At 38.8% G+C, this 16114-nt stretch overlaps 2 protein-coding genes across 2 annotated transcripts; one reads left to right on the top strand and one right to left on the bottom strand.

Moving 5' to 3' along the window:
- The first annotated feature begins 1502 nt into the window (after positions 1 to 1502).
- Positions 1503 to 3732, top strand: LOC110954600 (uncharacterized). The gene is made up of 4 exons (XM_022199190.2): positions 1503 to 1662; positions 1766 to 2092; positions 2290 to 3035; positions 3117 to 3732. Exons 1-3 carry the CDS (start codon positions 1620 to 1622, stop codon positions 2667 to 2669), a joined length of 750 nt encoding a protein of 249 aa, XP_022054882.2. The 5' UTR covers positions 1503 to 1619; the 3' UTR covers positions 2670 to 3035; positions 3117 to 3732.
- A 5275-nt stretch (positions 3733 to 9007) lies between these two features.
- Positions 9008 to 12279, bottom strand: LOC127535766 (uncharacterized). The gene is made up of 5 exons (XM_051954463.1): positions 12173 to 12279; positions 11626 to 11970; positions 11192 to 11536; positions 10493 to 10595; positions 9008 to 9238 (listed from the first exon to the last, which is right to left on the bottom strand). The coding sequence occupies exons 1-4, from the start codon at positions 12213 to 12215 to the stop codon at positions 10495 to 10497; spliced, it is 834 nt and encodes a 277-aa protein (XP_051810423.1). The 5' UTR covers positions 12216 to 12279; the 3' UTR covers positions 9008 to 9238; positions 10493 to 10494.
- Positions 12280 to 16114: the final 3835 nt, after the last annotated feature.

Here is a 16114-nt window from a genome sequence, read left to right on the forward strand (position 1 = left end):
TCCTGTGATTCGTCTGTTGCTCTTGTCCATATTGCTGTTTCACTAATATTTTCATTTATTGTTTAATCCTGTTGCCCTTACCTTTTTTTGTGACATGTTCTAGTCATTTTCTGTGAGATCATCTTGCAGTTAGAGGAATATTTACAGTCCACTGGGATCAAGCATTTTTTGAAATTGCAACTTAACTGTGTTGCAAATATTTGTATTAGTTCTAATGTGTCTGCTCTTTTCCATTTGTCACAAATCGGCACCTTTTCAGCAAAACATTGCAGCAGTATGATAAAGAGACCTGTGTATTGACGACAGTTCTGCAAAAATAAGAACAAAGACCTCACAGTTGGAACACTAGAAAGAAGTCAGAGGTCAAAGAGTCACAGTTACTAATAGTTACAGTTACACAATTTGCAAAATACTAAAAGACAGTCGGAGAAGAAAATACGTTTTCAGGAATAGTGCAGTTGATTTTAAAGCCTCCACAAAATGAAGAACTTCATCTGTCATTATTAATTTTTTTTTTTTGTTAAGTCTGAGTGGAGCACTGGCCTTCATTCTGAATTCACAAACTTCCTTCCAGAAGATGGCAGCAGAGTAAAGACAGAGAGAAGGAGATGACCGCCATCCTTTGCACAAAGGCTGGAGAGCTTTGATTAACCTTGTTTCACCTGATCAGCACCAGGATTACTTTGCACAAGTCGTCATTTTTCTTTGGATATATTAAAGATTAGATTGCAAAACCTCATTGCAGCAGTAATTTGTGTTTTGGTGGCATTGGATATTTCTGCCCTGGTGCGATGATAAAAGTACATTTGTGTTTAATGCAAAATGCATTAAATGCTATTCACTAGAGTTTTGTGTAACAGTTCATATTTCTATAACTGTCTGCAACCTCATTAACACATGTAGGGAAAGTGACACCTCCATGATGTCACAACATAGATTCAGCAGCTCTGGTCATAGTGTCCTCCCTTAGACATCCTGGTTAGGAATAACAGCATTTTATATATATATATATATATATATATATATATATATATATATCATTAAAAGTAAAATTTACATCACTCAGGAAATGTAACGTGTAATTTGATACCTGATGGGTATTTAATGTGTGGTTCTGTATTTCCTTCTTGATAAATTTGGAGGACACGTATGCCAAAGGTCAAAGCAGACTTTTAGTATTCAAATTACTTAGAAGCACAATTTGAGAATTGTTTGCTATTCATGTTAAAGTAAAATTTATTATACAACCATGGTAAAAATACTGAATTCTTTTTTTTTTTTTTTTTGCTGCAGTAAGGCAACTTATTGAGTGTTTCGTTTGTTTGCAAATTTCCTCACAGGAAATACTGTCAACAAGAAATCTGTCATGTTGATTACAACAGTGAGTCATGGGCTTTCGTGACAGACGATAATAAAATGAAAGTTCTCTTGCTGTCATGTATACCACTTGGAAAGATGTGGTTGAGTTTACTTCCCCTTAAAACACAACCCAACTGACCAATCATGTCATTTTAAAATGGTTCCCACCCATTTCACAGTTTCCTCCCATTAGACAGTCACATTAAGATAAATCATTCTGCAGTATGATCTAATTTAGCTTCTTTTGCGTTAACCAGACAATGTTGCTCATATTTTGTCTCTCTCTTGTGTCTACAACTGGACGTAAGTATGCATGCTAAAGTCAATTTTACACCTCTTAAGTTTCAGTTCCTGTTGGCTAGTTACTGTAACTTGTGTCTAACTGTATATTTGCATTGTTTTTTAGGTTGCACAGACGTCCGGAGCTTTGTAACAAAGACCGTTGGTGTTGGACAAGATGTGACTCTAATATGTAGCCGTAACTCTAAATCAGGAGGATTGTTATTTTGGTTCAGAGTTGTTACTGGAAACTTGCCTGAAGTTTTGGGAGCAACTTATACCTTTGACAGTTCCACATTCAATGAGACTCCTCGCATCACGGCAAAACAAGAGCCTGGAACATTTATTCTGCGTATTACTCAAACAAAGCTGAGCGACACTGCCTTTTACTACTGTGAAGAAATAGTTGAACTACGAACAACCTTTCTGAATATCACCTTTCTGGCAGTCAAAGGTAAATGGATCAGTATTCAGCTTTTTGATGTTTACTTTAAATTTGCAGAAATTGATATTTGCAAACAAATTAATTGTAATGGGTAATTACATAGTGTAATTTGCTTTAGTTCATGATTTTGAAGAAGCACTTACTACTCAATCTTCTGGAAATCCTGTTTACTGGAAACTTAGTCGGTGTTGGTCGCCTTTTTCCAGGACCAGAAGCTGATATCACTGCTGTCATTCAAGACGTTCCATCTGAGCGAGTCCATCCAGGAAACCCAACGACTCTGCAGTGTTCGGTCCTTTCTGAGTCGAAGGAGAAAACATGTCTAGAACCACACAGGGTGTTCTGGTTCAGAGCTGGATCAGATCAATCTCATCACAGTTCAATTTATGTTCATGGAAACGGTAGTGGTAAATGTGAGAAGAAGTCTGAGTCTCGTTCTTCACAGAAATGTGTCTACAGTTTGTCCCAGGACGTCACCTCCTCTGATGCTGGGACTTTTTACTGTGCCGTGGCCACATGTGGACAGATATTATTTGGAAATGGGACAAAGCTGGAAATGGAAGGTAACCACCTATTTGTCATTTGAATTTTGACATTGACTTGACATTCTAATTTCAGCTTATATTTTGAAGGTTTAACTTCTGTTGTTTTTATCCTAATCTTTTTCAGCAGCCAACATCTCAGCAAATGGTGTCGATACAGTTATGTTTCTGTTGTGTGCTGCTTTGGCCCTCAGTTTGATTGTCATAGCCTTACTGGTTTACACCATCAAGAAAAAGAACTGTGATTGTTTCAATGGTAAACTGTCTTACTTGATATGACTCCACTTTTTTTCAGTATATAATGAAACACTGTGTCCTAACTGATTGTTATTCTTGGTTCATATAATCCAGCTGCTGCTGTCCCACAAATAAGTGCTACAGTAACCAGCGGTGTTCAACAAAGACAGCCAGTAAGATATTTTAAAGATGGTGCACTGGTACATTTATGTTCGTAGTTAGCATGTAATAACGTTTACTGTGTTTTTCTACAGACAGAAGACTCATTGGTTTATTCTGCACTAAATTTTACAAGGAAAAATGCCGGCACAAGGAGACCTGCAAGAGAAGTCGAGGGAGAGAGCATTTATTCTGAGGTCATTTTTTGGGGTGTGAATAGCAACATGGACACTGAAGGTCAGAATTGATCTTAATATTTATGTATGGAATGGTACATGTGAATATTTAGAAATATGTTCAGTATTGTTAAATAGTAAAATATTTTGAGTGACATGTAAACACTTGTTTTTGTATGTTTGGATCTGATTTTTATAGTATCAATTTTGTTTGATTCAGATAGCTTTGTTTCAGTAGTTTTGTAACCGTTTAAGTCGATGGATAGATTGATATATACCGGTATGTCTCATCTGTCTATTATAAGCCCATAGTTAATGTTCAGTCACATAAATCTAAGCAGCAGTTCCAAATGTTTTTGTACTGTTTATAGTTGAAGAAATGTTGGGTTTGTGCATATGAAGCTTAATTGTATAACTTTCTTTTGTAAATTTATGTCAAAGAAGTGTTCATATTTGCAGTTTCACATTGATGGAAGTTTATTCCAACAGTTTTAAGAAGGTTTTAAGCAAATTTTCCAGTTGATTTTAAAAAAGACTGTTGTTCATAACTGAATTTTGCAATGTGTAAATAAAACAATTCTCCTCAGTTGTGCACCTCAGTACTTTGTTCTGATCAAGCCAAAGTATAATTCCGTTTTAAGCCTGACATGGATGAAGTAAACATGTGAATGTGATCATACATTTAACTGTAAAAAAGTTTTTAAGTGCAACCCACTGCTACATTTTAGATTTTTGTGTTTCTAACAGTCTGTTCCTATATTTATTTACATTGTCTGAATTCTAAAAACTTTAGTATACATTACTAAAATCTATGTTACTGTTTGAAAGCAGTGAGTATTTCTGTTGTTTCATTTGCCGAACAGGACCACACTGGTAAATCTATGTATTCTGCAAAGTGGTATTTTTAGTTTGAGAGCATTTCTTTGTCTGCAGTGTCGGTGTTCTAGTGTACTAAACGCACAGCAAGAATGTAGCGTGTCACTGAGACCCTGGTAGAATAGTACAAAGCCACTGAGCCTGAAGAGCCACATTTGAAGTCTACAGTCTACTATTAAACCATAGTTAATAATTAGTGTGTTGTGGGATTTTAAAACTGAAGAAGCAACAAAACTGCAAAACACAAGGTTTAAATTTGATTATATGAGCTTCAGTAGAAATCAACTGGACTTCTCTTGTAGGTACTTTGAGACATTTCACCTCTAATCCAAGAGACTTCTTGAGTTCTGACTGACTTGTGGAGTTACAATTCTAGTCACTCCAGCTCACACATCGAATGGCCCATTAACGACCAGGACTTGCATGTCTCGAATTGTTGTGAAACCAGGAGATCTACAAACCGCAATCTTGAGTCGCTCCTGACTTGGCGGATTCACATCCTTTGCTGTGTAAATTGGCATTGCCCATCACCAAGATTTCTGTCATCATTGGACTACCTACTTTCACAACACTTCACACCTGGGGAGCATGTGAGTCCTGGGTCGTTAATGGGCTGTGAGAGCTGGAGTGACTATAAATTCTGTAACTCCCCCATTAGTCAGGACTGAAGCAGCCTCTTGGATCAAGGTGAAACATCTTCAAGAACCTACAAGAGAAGTCCGGTTGATTTCCACTGAAGCTCCTGTGACTTTGATGAATCGAGAGACTTAAATTAGATTCATGCACAAAGAAATGATAGAACTGGGAGGTGTGGTGTTTAAAGTGAATTGAAATACAAATTGAGCAATCCTGTGTGACCACAACCCATGAAAAATTCATAGAATGCTGCAACTGTGATAAAGGCTTGAAGTAGAAATACGAGCTTGTAGGTTTGTGTGCAGGTCATGATGACCTGGTGAGCTAAATGTGGCCTCAGCAGGAGAGATGGATGCTGGAAAGCAGGTGGTGACCTTGAGTTGTACTAGTGTTTTGTTTTTTGTTTAAAAAAGAGGCAGTTAGAAACTTGCCACAATTAGATTCGATGCTCCCAGACATGAAAAAAGTGGTGGCAGAGATGGTCTGTCTTTTGAAAGTAATGGGTTATTTCTTAACTGCCTGATCATCACTGATCCACAGCAGACACAACAGTCACAAGAAGGGATACCAGTGAACAGCTTTGTCTGCCTCAGCAATGTTTAACATCTGATGAAGTTTTACAGAAATACTGTATAATCACCCAGGTATGATTAGGTTTATGATTATGGCACAGAAGAAAATTGATGCCCTCCAGTTTCTCCACTACTGGTGTGGACATGGCAGTAAACATTAACTACAAGAGGTTGCTTGTTAAAATATTCTAAGGAAAGTGTAAGTCACAGCTGGTTTGAGAAGTGTTTGTCCTCTGCCTCGATGACGTGCTGTTTCTGATTTAACCACAGCGCTATTGTGATTTGGCAAGCATTTCAGCTGCTATATGCGACACATTTAGCACAACACTTTTTCTTGAGATTTTCCTGATGAAAGCCTCTCAGAGAGTTTGGTAACCAAAGTAACACATGTGTCTATATATATATATATCAGTGTAAGGGTGGGTATTTCCCTTTAGTCTGAAGAAAGGCAAATGGCTTAACAGTGTTTTGTTGCTCGTACAGTCAGACCTTTCTGTACTTGTGCATTGCATTTATAAAGTAACTACACTGTATTTGAAAGAAACTGTTAATGGCAAAGCTCCAAGGAGCGCAATGCCGGTACCCTTATGCCTCCATAAGATCAACATGTCAGCACCTTCATTTTGAGCCCTCAAAGCACTGCTGAGTCCAAGTCCAGGTTCACAAAACCACTGGGATGACAGCAGACTTACTATGCTAAGATAGTTACCACAGTACACCTAAACCTCAACACCAAAACATCACTTGATTTGCATTGTGGGATATTAACTTGATGACGCTACCACCAGGCCTAAGTCCTTGTATTCTTGCTTGTGTTGTACGTCGCTTTGGACAAAAGCATCTGCTAAATAGAATTGTAGAAGTCCAACCTAGAATTGCTGCAGGTTTGTAGTTTTGTTTTTTTAAATGCGGACGTGCAGGTTTACACATCACCAAAACTGTCCTCAGGATGTTTTAACTGTAAACTCAACTTGTGGTTCATGTCTTTTCACTCCGACCTGAACCTCAACCTGAATAGAAAAGTAGCAAATGTATGGTTTTCATACTTGTATCAGCCAAAGGGAGCTGAACAGGTGTAGAACTATTGTTACCGTGATTGAATGCAAGAAATTTGATCTAAATATCTCTGAAATTCTTCACAAAGACCAAGGTACCTTGATTTCTGCTCCAGGTTGTGAAAACCAGCCTTGACTCCACTAATGTTATAAACAGTATTGATGCTGCAGTTTGCTGTTTTAAAAGGACCTGGACATCCTCAAAAGATGTTGCGTTGCATGATAAGGGAGTGACAGAAATGTTTTTTTGCACTCTGTATCTTTTTGCATTCTGCAAACAAGTGGCCGCATCTCACTTAGCCTAGCCGCGCTAGACAACCCACGGCAACGAATTTAATTCTCTGCCAGGGTCGACAACAAAAACGACAACAGTCGTTGAGCTCCATTAGCACCGACTCTGAATAATCTTTCTGTTAACATGTCTGTAATATACTTGAGCTTCACCCATTGACTGAATAAATAAGGCTTCACCGAACTCCCACATCCTCTGATTTCCGGTGCTCTCGGAACTATGTCAGCCTATTCGTTGCGTTGATTGGTTGTATACCTACCCAATTGCGGCAGAGTGATTTAATAGACAACCTTTTAGCCCGCCTCCCTCCCTGTCGAGCGTGCCTAGACCCTTGTGCCTTCAGAAACATGGGTCTAGCTGGCTAGGCTAGGTCTGACTTGGTGTTCATTGAAAAACTAGTACAGATCCTATGAGAAGACATTAAGATGATGCATTTATAAATTAAATGGATTTTTCTTCATCAAGGATGTAAGAGCAGTCTGGCATTTTGTTTAATTACACAGTAGATGGGATAATGTTTTTCCTCTATCAGTTTTGGAAAAGGAGGAAAATCATTTCTAGAACTGTATAGTTGGTCAAATCAATAATGACAGACAGGTTGGTGCAGCAGTGGGTAGTGGTTAGCACTTTCGCCTTGCAGCAAGAAGATCCCTGGTTCAAATCCCGGCCTGAGCCTGGGATCTTTCTGCATGGAGTTTGCATGTTCTCCCTGTGCATGCGTGGGTTTTCTGCGGGCTCTCCGGCCTTCTCCCACAGTCCAAAAATATGCTGAGGTTAATTGATTACTCTAAATTGTCTGCAGGTGTGAGTGTGATTGTGTGTCTATATATGTAGCCCTGTGACAGACTGGCGACCTGTCCAGGGTGTCCCCTGCCTTCGCCCGAGTCAGCTGGGATAGACTCCAGCACCCCCTAGTGAGGCTAAAGCGGTGTATAGAGAATGGATGTATGGAGGTTGGTGGAGAAGGACATAAATAGTACAAATTTAAAGCACTTGCATGTATTAGACAATGTTAACAGATGATAAATCTCTCTCTCTAGGTCAATGGGTGCAATGCAAGAAAAGTCTTTTTTTTTTTTTTTTATGTGGACAGAGATTTTATTATTTTACCAAAACAAATAAGCATTTGGGAGTGTCAGCAAGCTACAGTTATCCTTCACATTTGTCTAAGACTTCAAACTTTATTTATTTGTATAGCACTTTTCATGCAGAACAACACAAAGGGTTTCGCAAGAATTAAAAACAAAGAAGGCAATAAGTAAATACAATTAAAAATAGAAATAAAAAATAAAACCCAACTCTCCATCCTCCCTACATATAGAGTCATTCACATGCACACACCCACGCAAGCACACACAGACTCACACACCCACACAACATGACATCATCAGGACATGGCGAGGCACCAAGGCTAGAAGAAAGACACTACCTTGAAGAGGTGACGACCTACAAAGACATCTCCACATAACTTCAAAAAGCCATAATATTTTCAACCTTATTTGAAGGTAATGGACAGTTTTCTTCAAAAATTCACAACAATTCATGAGAAAGTGACACGGGAGTGGATTTTCACTCCTGCCCCATCCCACTCCCACAGAAAAAATCTTGTCCCGTCCCAATCCCAGGCCAGAGTAAAAAAATAAATAAATAAAAATCCTGTCCCATCCCACTCCTGGTAAAATGGCTCCCACTCCCATTCAGAATGACTCCCACTTCTGTACCGCTCCCCTTTTTTCCCCCCTTCCTCTAGTTTTTAGGCAATACAATGAATTTGATTTGGTTTTCTCCCCATTCTTTTTAGATTACTTTATGTTCTGCAGTTTCATTTCAAAAGATATGGCAACAGGAACAGTTCATCTCTGGTAAAATTAGGACCCATTTATTACCTCGGTCTAAACAAAAGTGCCTACCTTAGCGACTCTCGTGAAGCTGAGCAATATTTCCGACTTCCCTGCCATTTGTCAGCTTAATAGATAGGTCCTTACTTCTAACTTTGCGTTGCAAATCAGTTTTTAGCACATCAGATTCTACGCCAGTGTTAACTCCCTCCATTGCTGTTCTTCTACTTTGAATTACGGCGGAGACCAGCGGCCGGAAGCACTGTTGGCTTCTGGGCCATGTAGTTCTTTTCACTTCCATTACAGTGTAGGCTTATTGGCAAAAAAACTACAAAATGGCGGCGCATGTCATAAATTATATTTTGTCTTATTGATTGGTTCCCGCTCCCGTCTGCTCCCGTTAACTTTTTATCCTGTACCGTCCCAATCACGTGATCAATAGCAAAGCTGACTCCCATCCCGCGGGAATCCCACGGGAATCCCGTGACCCGCGGGAATCCCGAAAAAATGTCAGTCTCTACAATTCATGTTGAGATGGATTTATTGCGTTTAACAGAGTTGAACATCTTTGCAATCAGTGTAGAGCTAAGTAATACAGCAACAATATGACACAAATGTGCCAAGACCAAAATCAGCATTGTCATTGATGTCAAAACAAAAAAACTCCAATCAGAAATAATGGACATCACAACAGCAGTTATCAACTTTCTTTGTCAGTCAAGCTTCTTCTTCAGACTGTTTGCTTTCACTTCAGTTAGAGGGACATGGAGAGCTGTGAAGAACATAAAAACGTATTACAGTAAAAAGAGCTGCTACTGTAAATGATGCAACAGAGGAACGCTGGTAGAAAACTGTTAATCACGTAAATGTATCTAGATTTATATATATATTACTGTTCAAAAGTTTGGGGTCACTTAACATGTCTGTATTTTTGAAAGAAAAGCAGTTGTTTTTTTTTTACAATGAAGATAATCATTAATCATAAATACAGTATAGACATTGTTAATGTGATAAATGACTTCTAGCTGGAATCAGCTGATTTGTAATGGAATATCTACAGAGGTACAGAGGAACATTTCCAGCAACCGTCACTCCTGTCTTCTAATACTACATTGTGTTAGCTCATCGTGTTGAAAGACTAACTGATGATTAGAGAACTCTCATGCAGTTATGTTAGCACATGAATGAAAGTGTGAGTTTTCATGGAAAACGTGAAAACATGATATAACTTCAAATTTTGACCAAACAAATAAAAATGGTTTAATATGCTCTGTGATAACTACCAATACACGAATCAATTTTCTAATCTGCATTCTATTAGCTGTAGTGCAAAAGGTGTAAATTAAACTGAGCAGCAAATCAGGACCAGCCATAAAAGCATATTTAAGCATTTTCTGTATCACCAACTGAATGCATGCATTGCAAAGCAGTGCGTACAGTGTGCCCCTCGGCTGCACAACTTCATTCAGTGTGACTATTGGCTTACAGTTCAACGGTTTTGCAGATACAACATATTGATGCAGCTTAAAATCTATTGTGCTAAGAGATTCAACAGGAAACAAATTGGTGAAAGTGAGACGCTTCTTAGTCAACCCTGAGCAAAACCTTGTCTGGAGCAGGTTAGCTCTTCGACATAAGTTACCATGGTGATCCAGCAGGTTAAAAGAGGGCAACCTACAGAACATCTATAAGTCTGGCTTTAGACTCAACAGACCTCACAGAATCATTCATCTTTCTTTATATTACAGCACTCTAGACTCTAGTGTGCTAATGCATGGGGCTGCACTGTTTTTTGTGTTTTTTGTTTTTTTTGGATTCAGGAAACAAGTCAAATTCAGTAAAAGGGGGATAATCTCACATTGGTGTGTTTCATATTTACTAAAACAGGCTCCTGGGTTCATCCCCCAATTTTGCCCCCCCATGTTTGCCTCTGTGATGTTCTGGATCCAGAAATACCTGAACTTTTAAATACAAAAAAGTCCTGTAAACACAAGCTATTAGAATGTCCCTGTGTTGCAAAGCCTACCTTTAGTCTCTTGAGAAAATAAGGACTGCGATCACCACCACGCAGAGAGCCAACAGTATTCCAAGCACAATGGTAGTTGGGTCCCATCCTTGTACTGAAATCACTGAAGAAAAAAAAAACAGATGTTCAATTCTTTGCTCCTTATCGATGACTTTTATGACTTTCATATTGCAAAAAGTGCTGCATAAAATTTGTTGTAAATACAAATAACATTTGGAATGATTTAGTAAAATATACATATTTCATTCAGTAGCATTCTAAGGGTCCGTAAGTCACGGTATAGTTTGAAGTGATCATAAGGATTAAGGAATTAGGACTGGAAAGTTAAAATCTTATTTTTAGCTTTACTTAAGTTATGAGTAAAAACATCAGACTTTATTAAAGCACTGTCAGGTTTTCAAGTTAAATACTGTGCATCATTCAGACCACAAGTATGCCGGGAACAGGTTATCAAATGACAGCACTAAAAGTAATATACGGTGGATTACCTACAGATAAACTGATCGTTTTCATAGTTGTCTAAATTTATTCTTTAAAGTATACTAACACTGTTCACTAAAGCAACTGCTGAAATTTCTAAATGTGTGCATATTTACACAAAGTCAAAATCATTCCTCAGACTATAGTTACAAAAATGACCAAGCAATATATTTAATGCAGTTTTAAAATTACTAGTTTGATAAAACTGTGGATACATACGTGTCTCCACTTTAGTTCCTTGACCAAACAGGATCTGTCCACACATGGCCACAGCACAGTAATACGTTCCCGCATCAGAGTCCTCTCTTATGGTTTTGGACAGACGGTAGACGCAGCTCCTTTCCTCCGGTTTATCACTACAGGTGCTGTCAGTGTAAATGATGCCTGGAACTGTTTCTGATCCAGCTCTGAACCAGTGCACACGGTGTTCTCCTGGACACCGACCTGTGTTTTCTTTGTTCTTGTAGAGAAGTGAACACCTCAGAGTCACTGAGTTTCCCAGTGGGACCAACTCCTCATCTGGACTTTGTTCCACGTGGACAAATTTCTGCTGTTGTTTGGGATCTGTGTGATTCAAATAAAGGCATCAACAAGGGGTTATAGTTGTTTTGGTAGTGACACAGAGAAAATAAAATAAAAGGAATATAGTTTACCATTTACAGCCAACACTGTGCCATTGAAATATGCCATTGTGTATGAATTTCCTCCTTGACAGATATGTGTTGCCTCATCTTCTTTGCTTATATTTCTTATAGTGAGAGAAAACACATCACCCGCTTTTGTGACACTGAATCTTGAGCTGTCAAAGGGATCTTCAAGTGCTGGGTAGTCCAGGTATCCTACAACAACCCTTTGGAACATATTTCCAAAACTCAGCTTATACCAGTACAATAACCTGGGTTGCTCCCCAGAGACTGAACATGTCAGATTCAAGTCATCCCCAAGTTCAGCCACAATCAAAGAGATTTGCTGAGGAACCTCTTGACTCTGAATCAGAGCTGAAAGAACAGAGAATAACAGAAGTTAACAAACACCAACCTAGACTGTGGTCCAAGTACAATTTTGACAAGTCATTTCATATGAAAAATATGCATTTGGCATTACCATAATGAATTAATATAAATTAAATGTCTATCACCATTTTCTGCACATTTTATGCATGCATTAAATACTAATTAAGCACAACATGACTGCACTTACACATTCTACTAAGAAGAATCAAAACAGCCAGTCCTTCGACCATCGTGGCGAAGCGCTCGTCTCTTCCTTCGTGAAAAAAGAAGGGTGTAGTGGCTATACATTGTGGTATTTTTATGAAGCAGACAACCTCTTGATTGGCTGAAATGCAGACGCTACACTTGCAGTAGCAGTTTGTTTTTTAACACTGCATTGCAAGTGAAGAATAGCTAGTTAAGGATACAAATAAGACACAGACGATGTTCATATTGACAACACATGTATACTCTACTAGTGTATCTTGAAAAAGCATAACATTAATTCATTCAAAAGGGTAAACTTTAATATACTTGTATTACTAGTAAACGATTTCAAGCCTTTTTGTAATTTTTTTTTGATGATTCGCTCATGAAAATCAGAACTGCAGTACCTCACATTGTTAGAATACGTCCTCAGATTAATCACAAATAGAACTTACAATCCAGAAATGTCCAACTTGTGAAAAGTATGTTCATTTATACACTCTGCTGATGCTACTCTACCACACATTTCTGCATTCATGAAGCATGTCATGGAGGTGATCAGTCTGTGGCACTGCTGATGTGTTATTGAAGATGCCCTCAGCTCATCTGTATTTTCGAGTTTCATGTTTCTCACCTTCCTCTTGACTGTACCCCACATGCGGTTCGATGGAGTTGACGTCACTTGTGTTAGCCAGTCGATAATAATCATCATCAGCAAAGTATTTGATAGTAGTTTTAGTTCTGGCAGGTGCTAAGTCCAGCTAAAAAAGGACGCTAGCATCTTCATAAAGCTCATCAGCAAATGGAGATGTCTTTGGACTTGATGAAAGACAATGGACTAACATTACTTTTATTTAGCTGTGTGTAAGTCGGTAAGGGTTCAGAAGTCAAGGTTGTAGATTGATTTGAGGCACGTCTGACTTTCATGACGTGAGTTTGAGCCATGTTTCACAGCAACCCGGTCTCACGGGGATTCGTGAAACTGTCACGTAAGTTTTAGTTTCGGTTTCGTGCGCACCAACACGATTTCGTCATGTTTTTCGTGCCGCTCACCACGAAATGTTTTTCGCTGTGGTAATCACATCTGAAAGTGGTTTATACCGGCGGATTCATGACGATCTAAGCTGTCCATCGGCGTATACTGCTTGTGTGATTGCGTTTGCGGCCGCCGGCCGCCGGACATTCTTGAAATTCCTATGCAAATTGGTAAGTGTACCACCGACTTATGGTTAGGTTATGGTTAGGGTTATGGTTAGGGACGATGTCATGCAAAATATAGCGTTGGATTCGCCACGGTTTTACATTAAAAATATAATATACACATTCTTTTGAAATACGTTCTGAGTGGCACGAAAAGTCCGCCGTTTAAAATACATTGGTGCGCATTTCGTGGTGAGCGGCACGAAAAACATGACGAAATCGTGTTGGTGCGCACGAAACCGAAACTAAAACTTACGTGACAGTTTCACGAATCCTCGTGAGATCGGGCTGTTCACAGCTACAGCTAATAAGGCTCTTTTATGAAAGTTTATTTTTTTGCCATTTTCAGCCTTTGTGGCAGTGCAGTTAAGAGACAGGAAAGGTGGGGACGAAGAGAGGAGTATGCACAAGCAACAAATCTTGCCATGGGTCCAAATCAATTTATGGTGGAGGCTAATAAGTTCATAATGCACCCCCATAAGGCTCTGTAAAAGCATGATTGTACATTTTATTGGCCTTTGTAATGCTACATTGCAGGAGCTCTACAGTTTATGCAGTTTAGCATCTCTTTTCATAATTTGTGTCATACTCCTCCTCTCACCCCTTGGGGAAGCAGTGCAGTTACACTGATAGGCAAAAACTGTGACCATCCATTTCTCTGCCTTTGACTAGCAGCCGATTGTGTTAACATAGAAAAGATTTGTGCATCAACAGGATTTGCAATGAGGTTAGCAGTAAAGGAGGGGAAGGGCTACATCAGAGAGCTAATTCTACTTTAACAGGGTAGTCATATGGTCCTAACGGAGTCCACAGACTCATCAGATTCATCATTTTAAATAAAGCTGGCCTTCTTTTATCTTTGTAACCCTCTGGTCAGCTCACAGTTTCTTTGCACTTTTTGCTGCTGTCACATTTTTATTCACTGTGAGCTGATTTTAAATTTGTTTCCAGACTTGACTCCTGTGTTTCCTCTGTAAACAGCCTGCAGCTTAGTGCAGTTCAGCCAAATATACTCAGTTCTTGAGTATACCAAGGAGTGCAGAATTTTCATTTCGAAATCTGCTAATTTTGTTTTAATAGTTTCTGCCTCTGGTAAACAATGCCATGTCAGTAAATGCCTTAAAAATCCACCGACAGGGTTCTGGGTTTAGAGGGTTAAATGCATTTATTTGTAAAATGCGTTCATCGTCTCACGTTTAACAAATTGTGCCATGTTTTCTCAGGCAGATGAGGACAAACGTGTTTATTCTACTGTCATTTTTACAATGGAGGAATTAGTGGTGAAGGACAGACGGGGGCCAAAGCAGCAGAGAGACAGAGGAGGTACACAGCTGTCAAGCCGTTTTGGTTAAAACTGCGATTCAGCCAAAACCAGCAAAAACACATCAGTTTAAACCTTGGATGTTGTCGCTCATGTGATCTGTTTAAGAAGATCTACCGGATTCTATTGAAATTTTTGTAATAGATGTGACCTTTAAATAACATTTCATTTGTGAACCATCCTTTAAGTGCTATTTTCTGATCTCTACAAGTAAAATGAAGAGTTGTAGTTGCTACAGTAAATCAGAGTGCATTCGGCAAATCTGCTAATGCACTGTCACTTGCCATTACTACCAAAATGAACAATTACGACTGATTTATTTTACCTAACCTTAAAGCTGATGTGTCTTGATTAGAGGGGAAGCAAGTACAGCCACTTTTAAAGAGCAAAAGTGAATCATACCTGTGACTGGATAAATCGGTGTCAGTGCCAGTATCCGTTCCTCTTCCCTTGTTCATATGCCCAACTTATACTCTAAAGCTCTGATTCAACACACTCAACATCACTTTATGTTTACCTTACATTGGTTGAGCAAGTGGGTGGAAGTGAGCAGTGTGGGGATATTATAATCCAAGTGTCATCACCAGACTGCAAGCTCTGCTAAATTGTCAAGAGGTGTGCCACTTCTCTGCAAACACTGAACAAACAAAAGAAAATGTACATAGACACCTCACTGAAAAGAACAATTACAGTCATACTTACACATCACATGCTCTTCAGGACTAGTCTTTGAGTAATACAGCACTTCTTCATTGTAGCTGATTATGTGCTGAAGTCAAAGTATGAGATTCCTGCCCGTCACCACATCACGATCTTCAGATTTGCTATCAATGAGTAGTAACTGTAATTATTAGTGTAAGAAGATAGAAGTTGTAAGAATGTAAATAAACAGCATTTGCCAATGTAAATGTTTGTACTCATAAATAAAGGCTTTGGTGCTTCCAGAGTCTGTTCAATCATCAGTCTGGCAGGTGTTTGAGAGACAGAAAGCAGAACAGGAAACTTTATCCTGAAGCTGTTGTCAGTAAATTGTCACCATAGCTACAGCTTGTGCAAAACAGACGGATTTATGATTTATCTGAAAGGTGCCGCAAGATTCTAGGAAGTTTACGGTGTCCAGTTTCCTTATAGAAAGTTGTTTTTCATGTGAAACTGTATTTGGTTAATTTCTTCCTTTTTTTTAAGTGCTCTGATTTGATTACATTGTATTTCAACTTGTACTTTTCTATACTTGTTTTGTCACTCACAGTTCCTTGTAATTTTATTTTGAAAGGTAATGCAAAAATAAATATTACAGTGAGGTATGTGGTGTATTAAAATGACTTTGTGCTATGGATACAGATGGCGTAAGTCCAACTTAAGAATACATAACTGTCAGTGTCAAGTGCAAATGTGGTCTGTCAATGCAGTTATGGGACTGAG

This window comes from Acanthochromis polyacanthus, chromosome 10 (genome assembly GCF_021347895.1).
Source record: "Acanthochromis polyacanthus isolate Apoly-LR-REF ecotype Palm Island chromosome 10, KAUST_Apoly_ChrSc, whole genome shotgun sequence".
NCBI classification, from domain to species: Eukaryota; Metazoa; Chordata; class Actinopteri; family Pomacentridae; genus Acanthochromis; species Acanthochromis polyacanthus.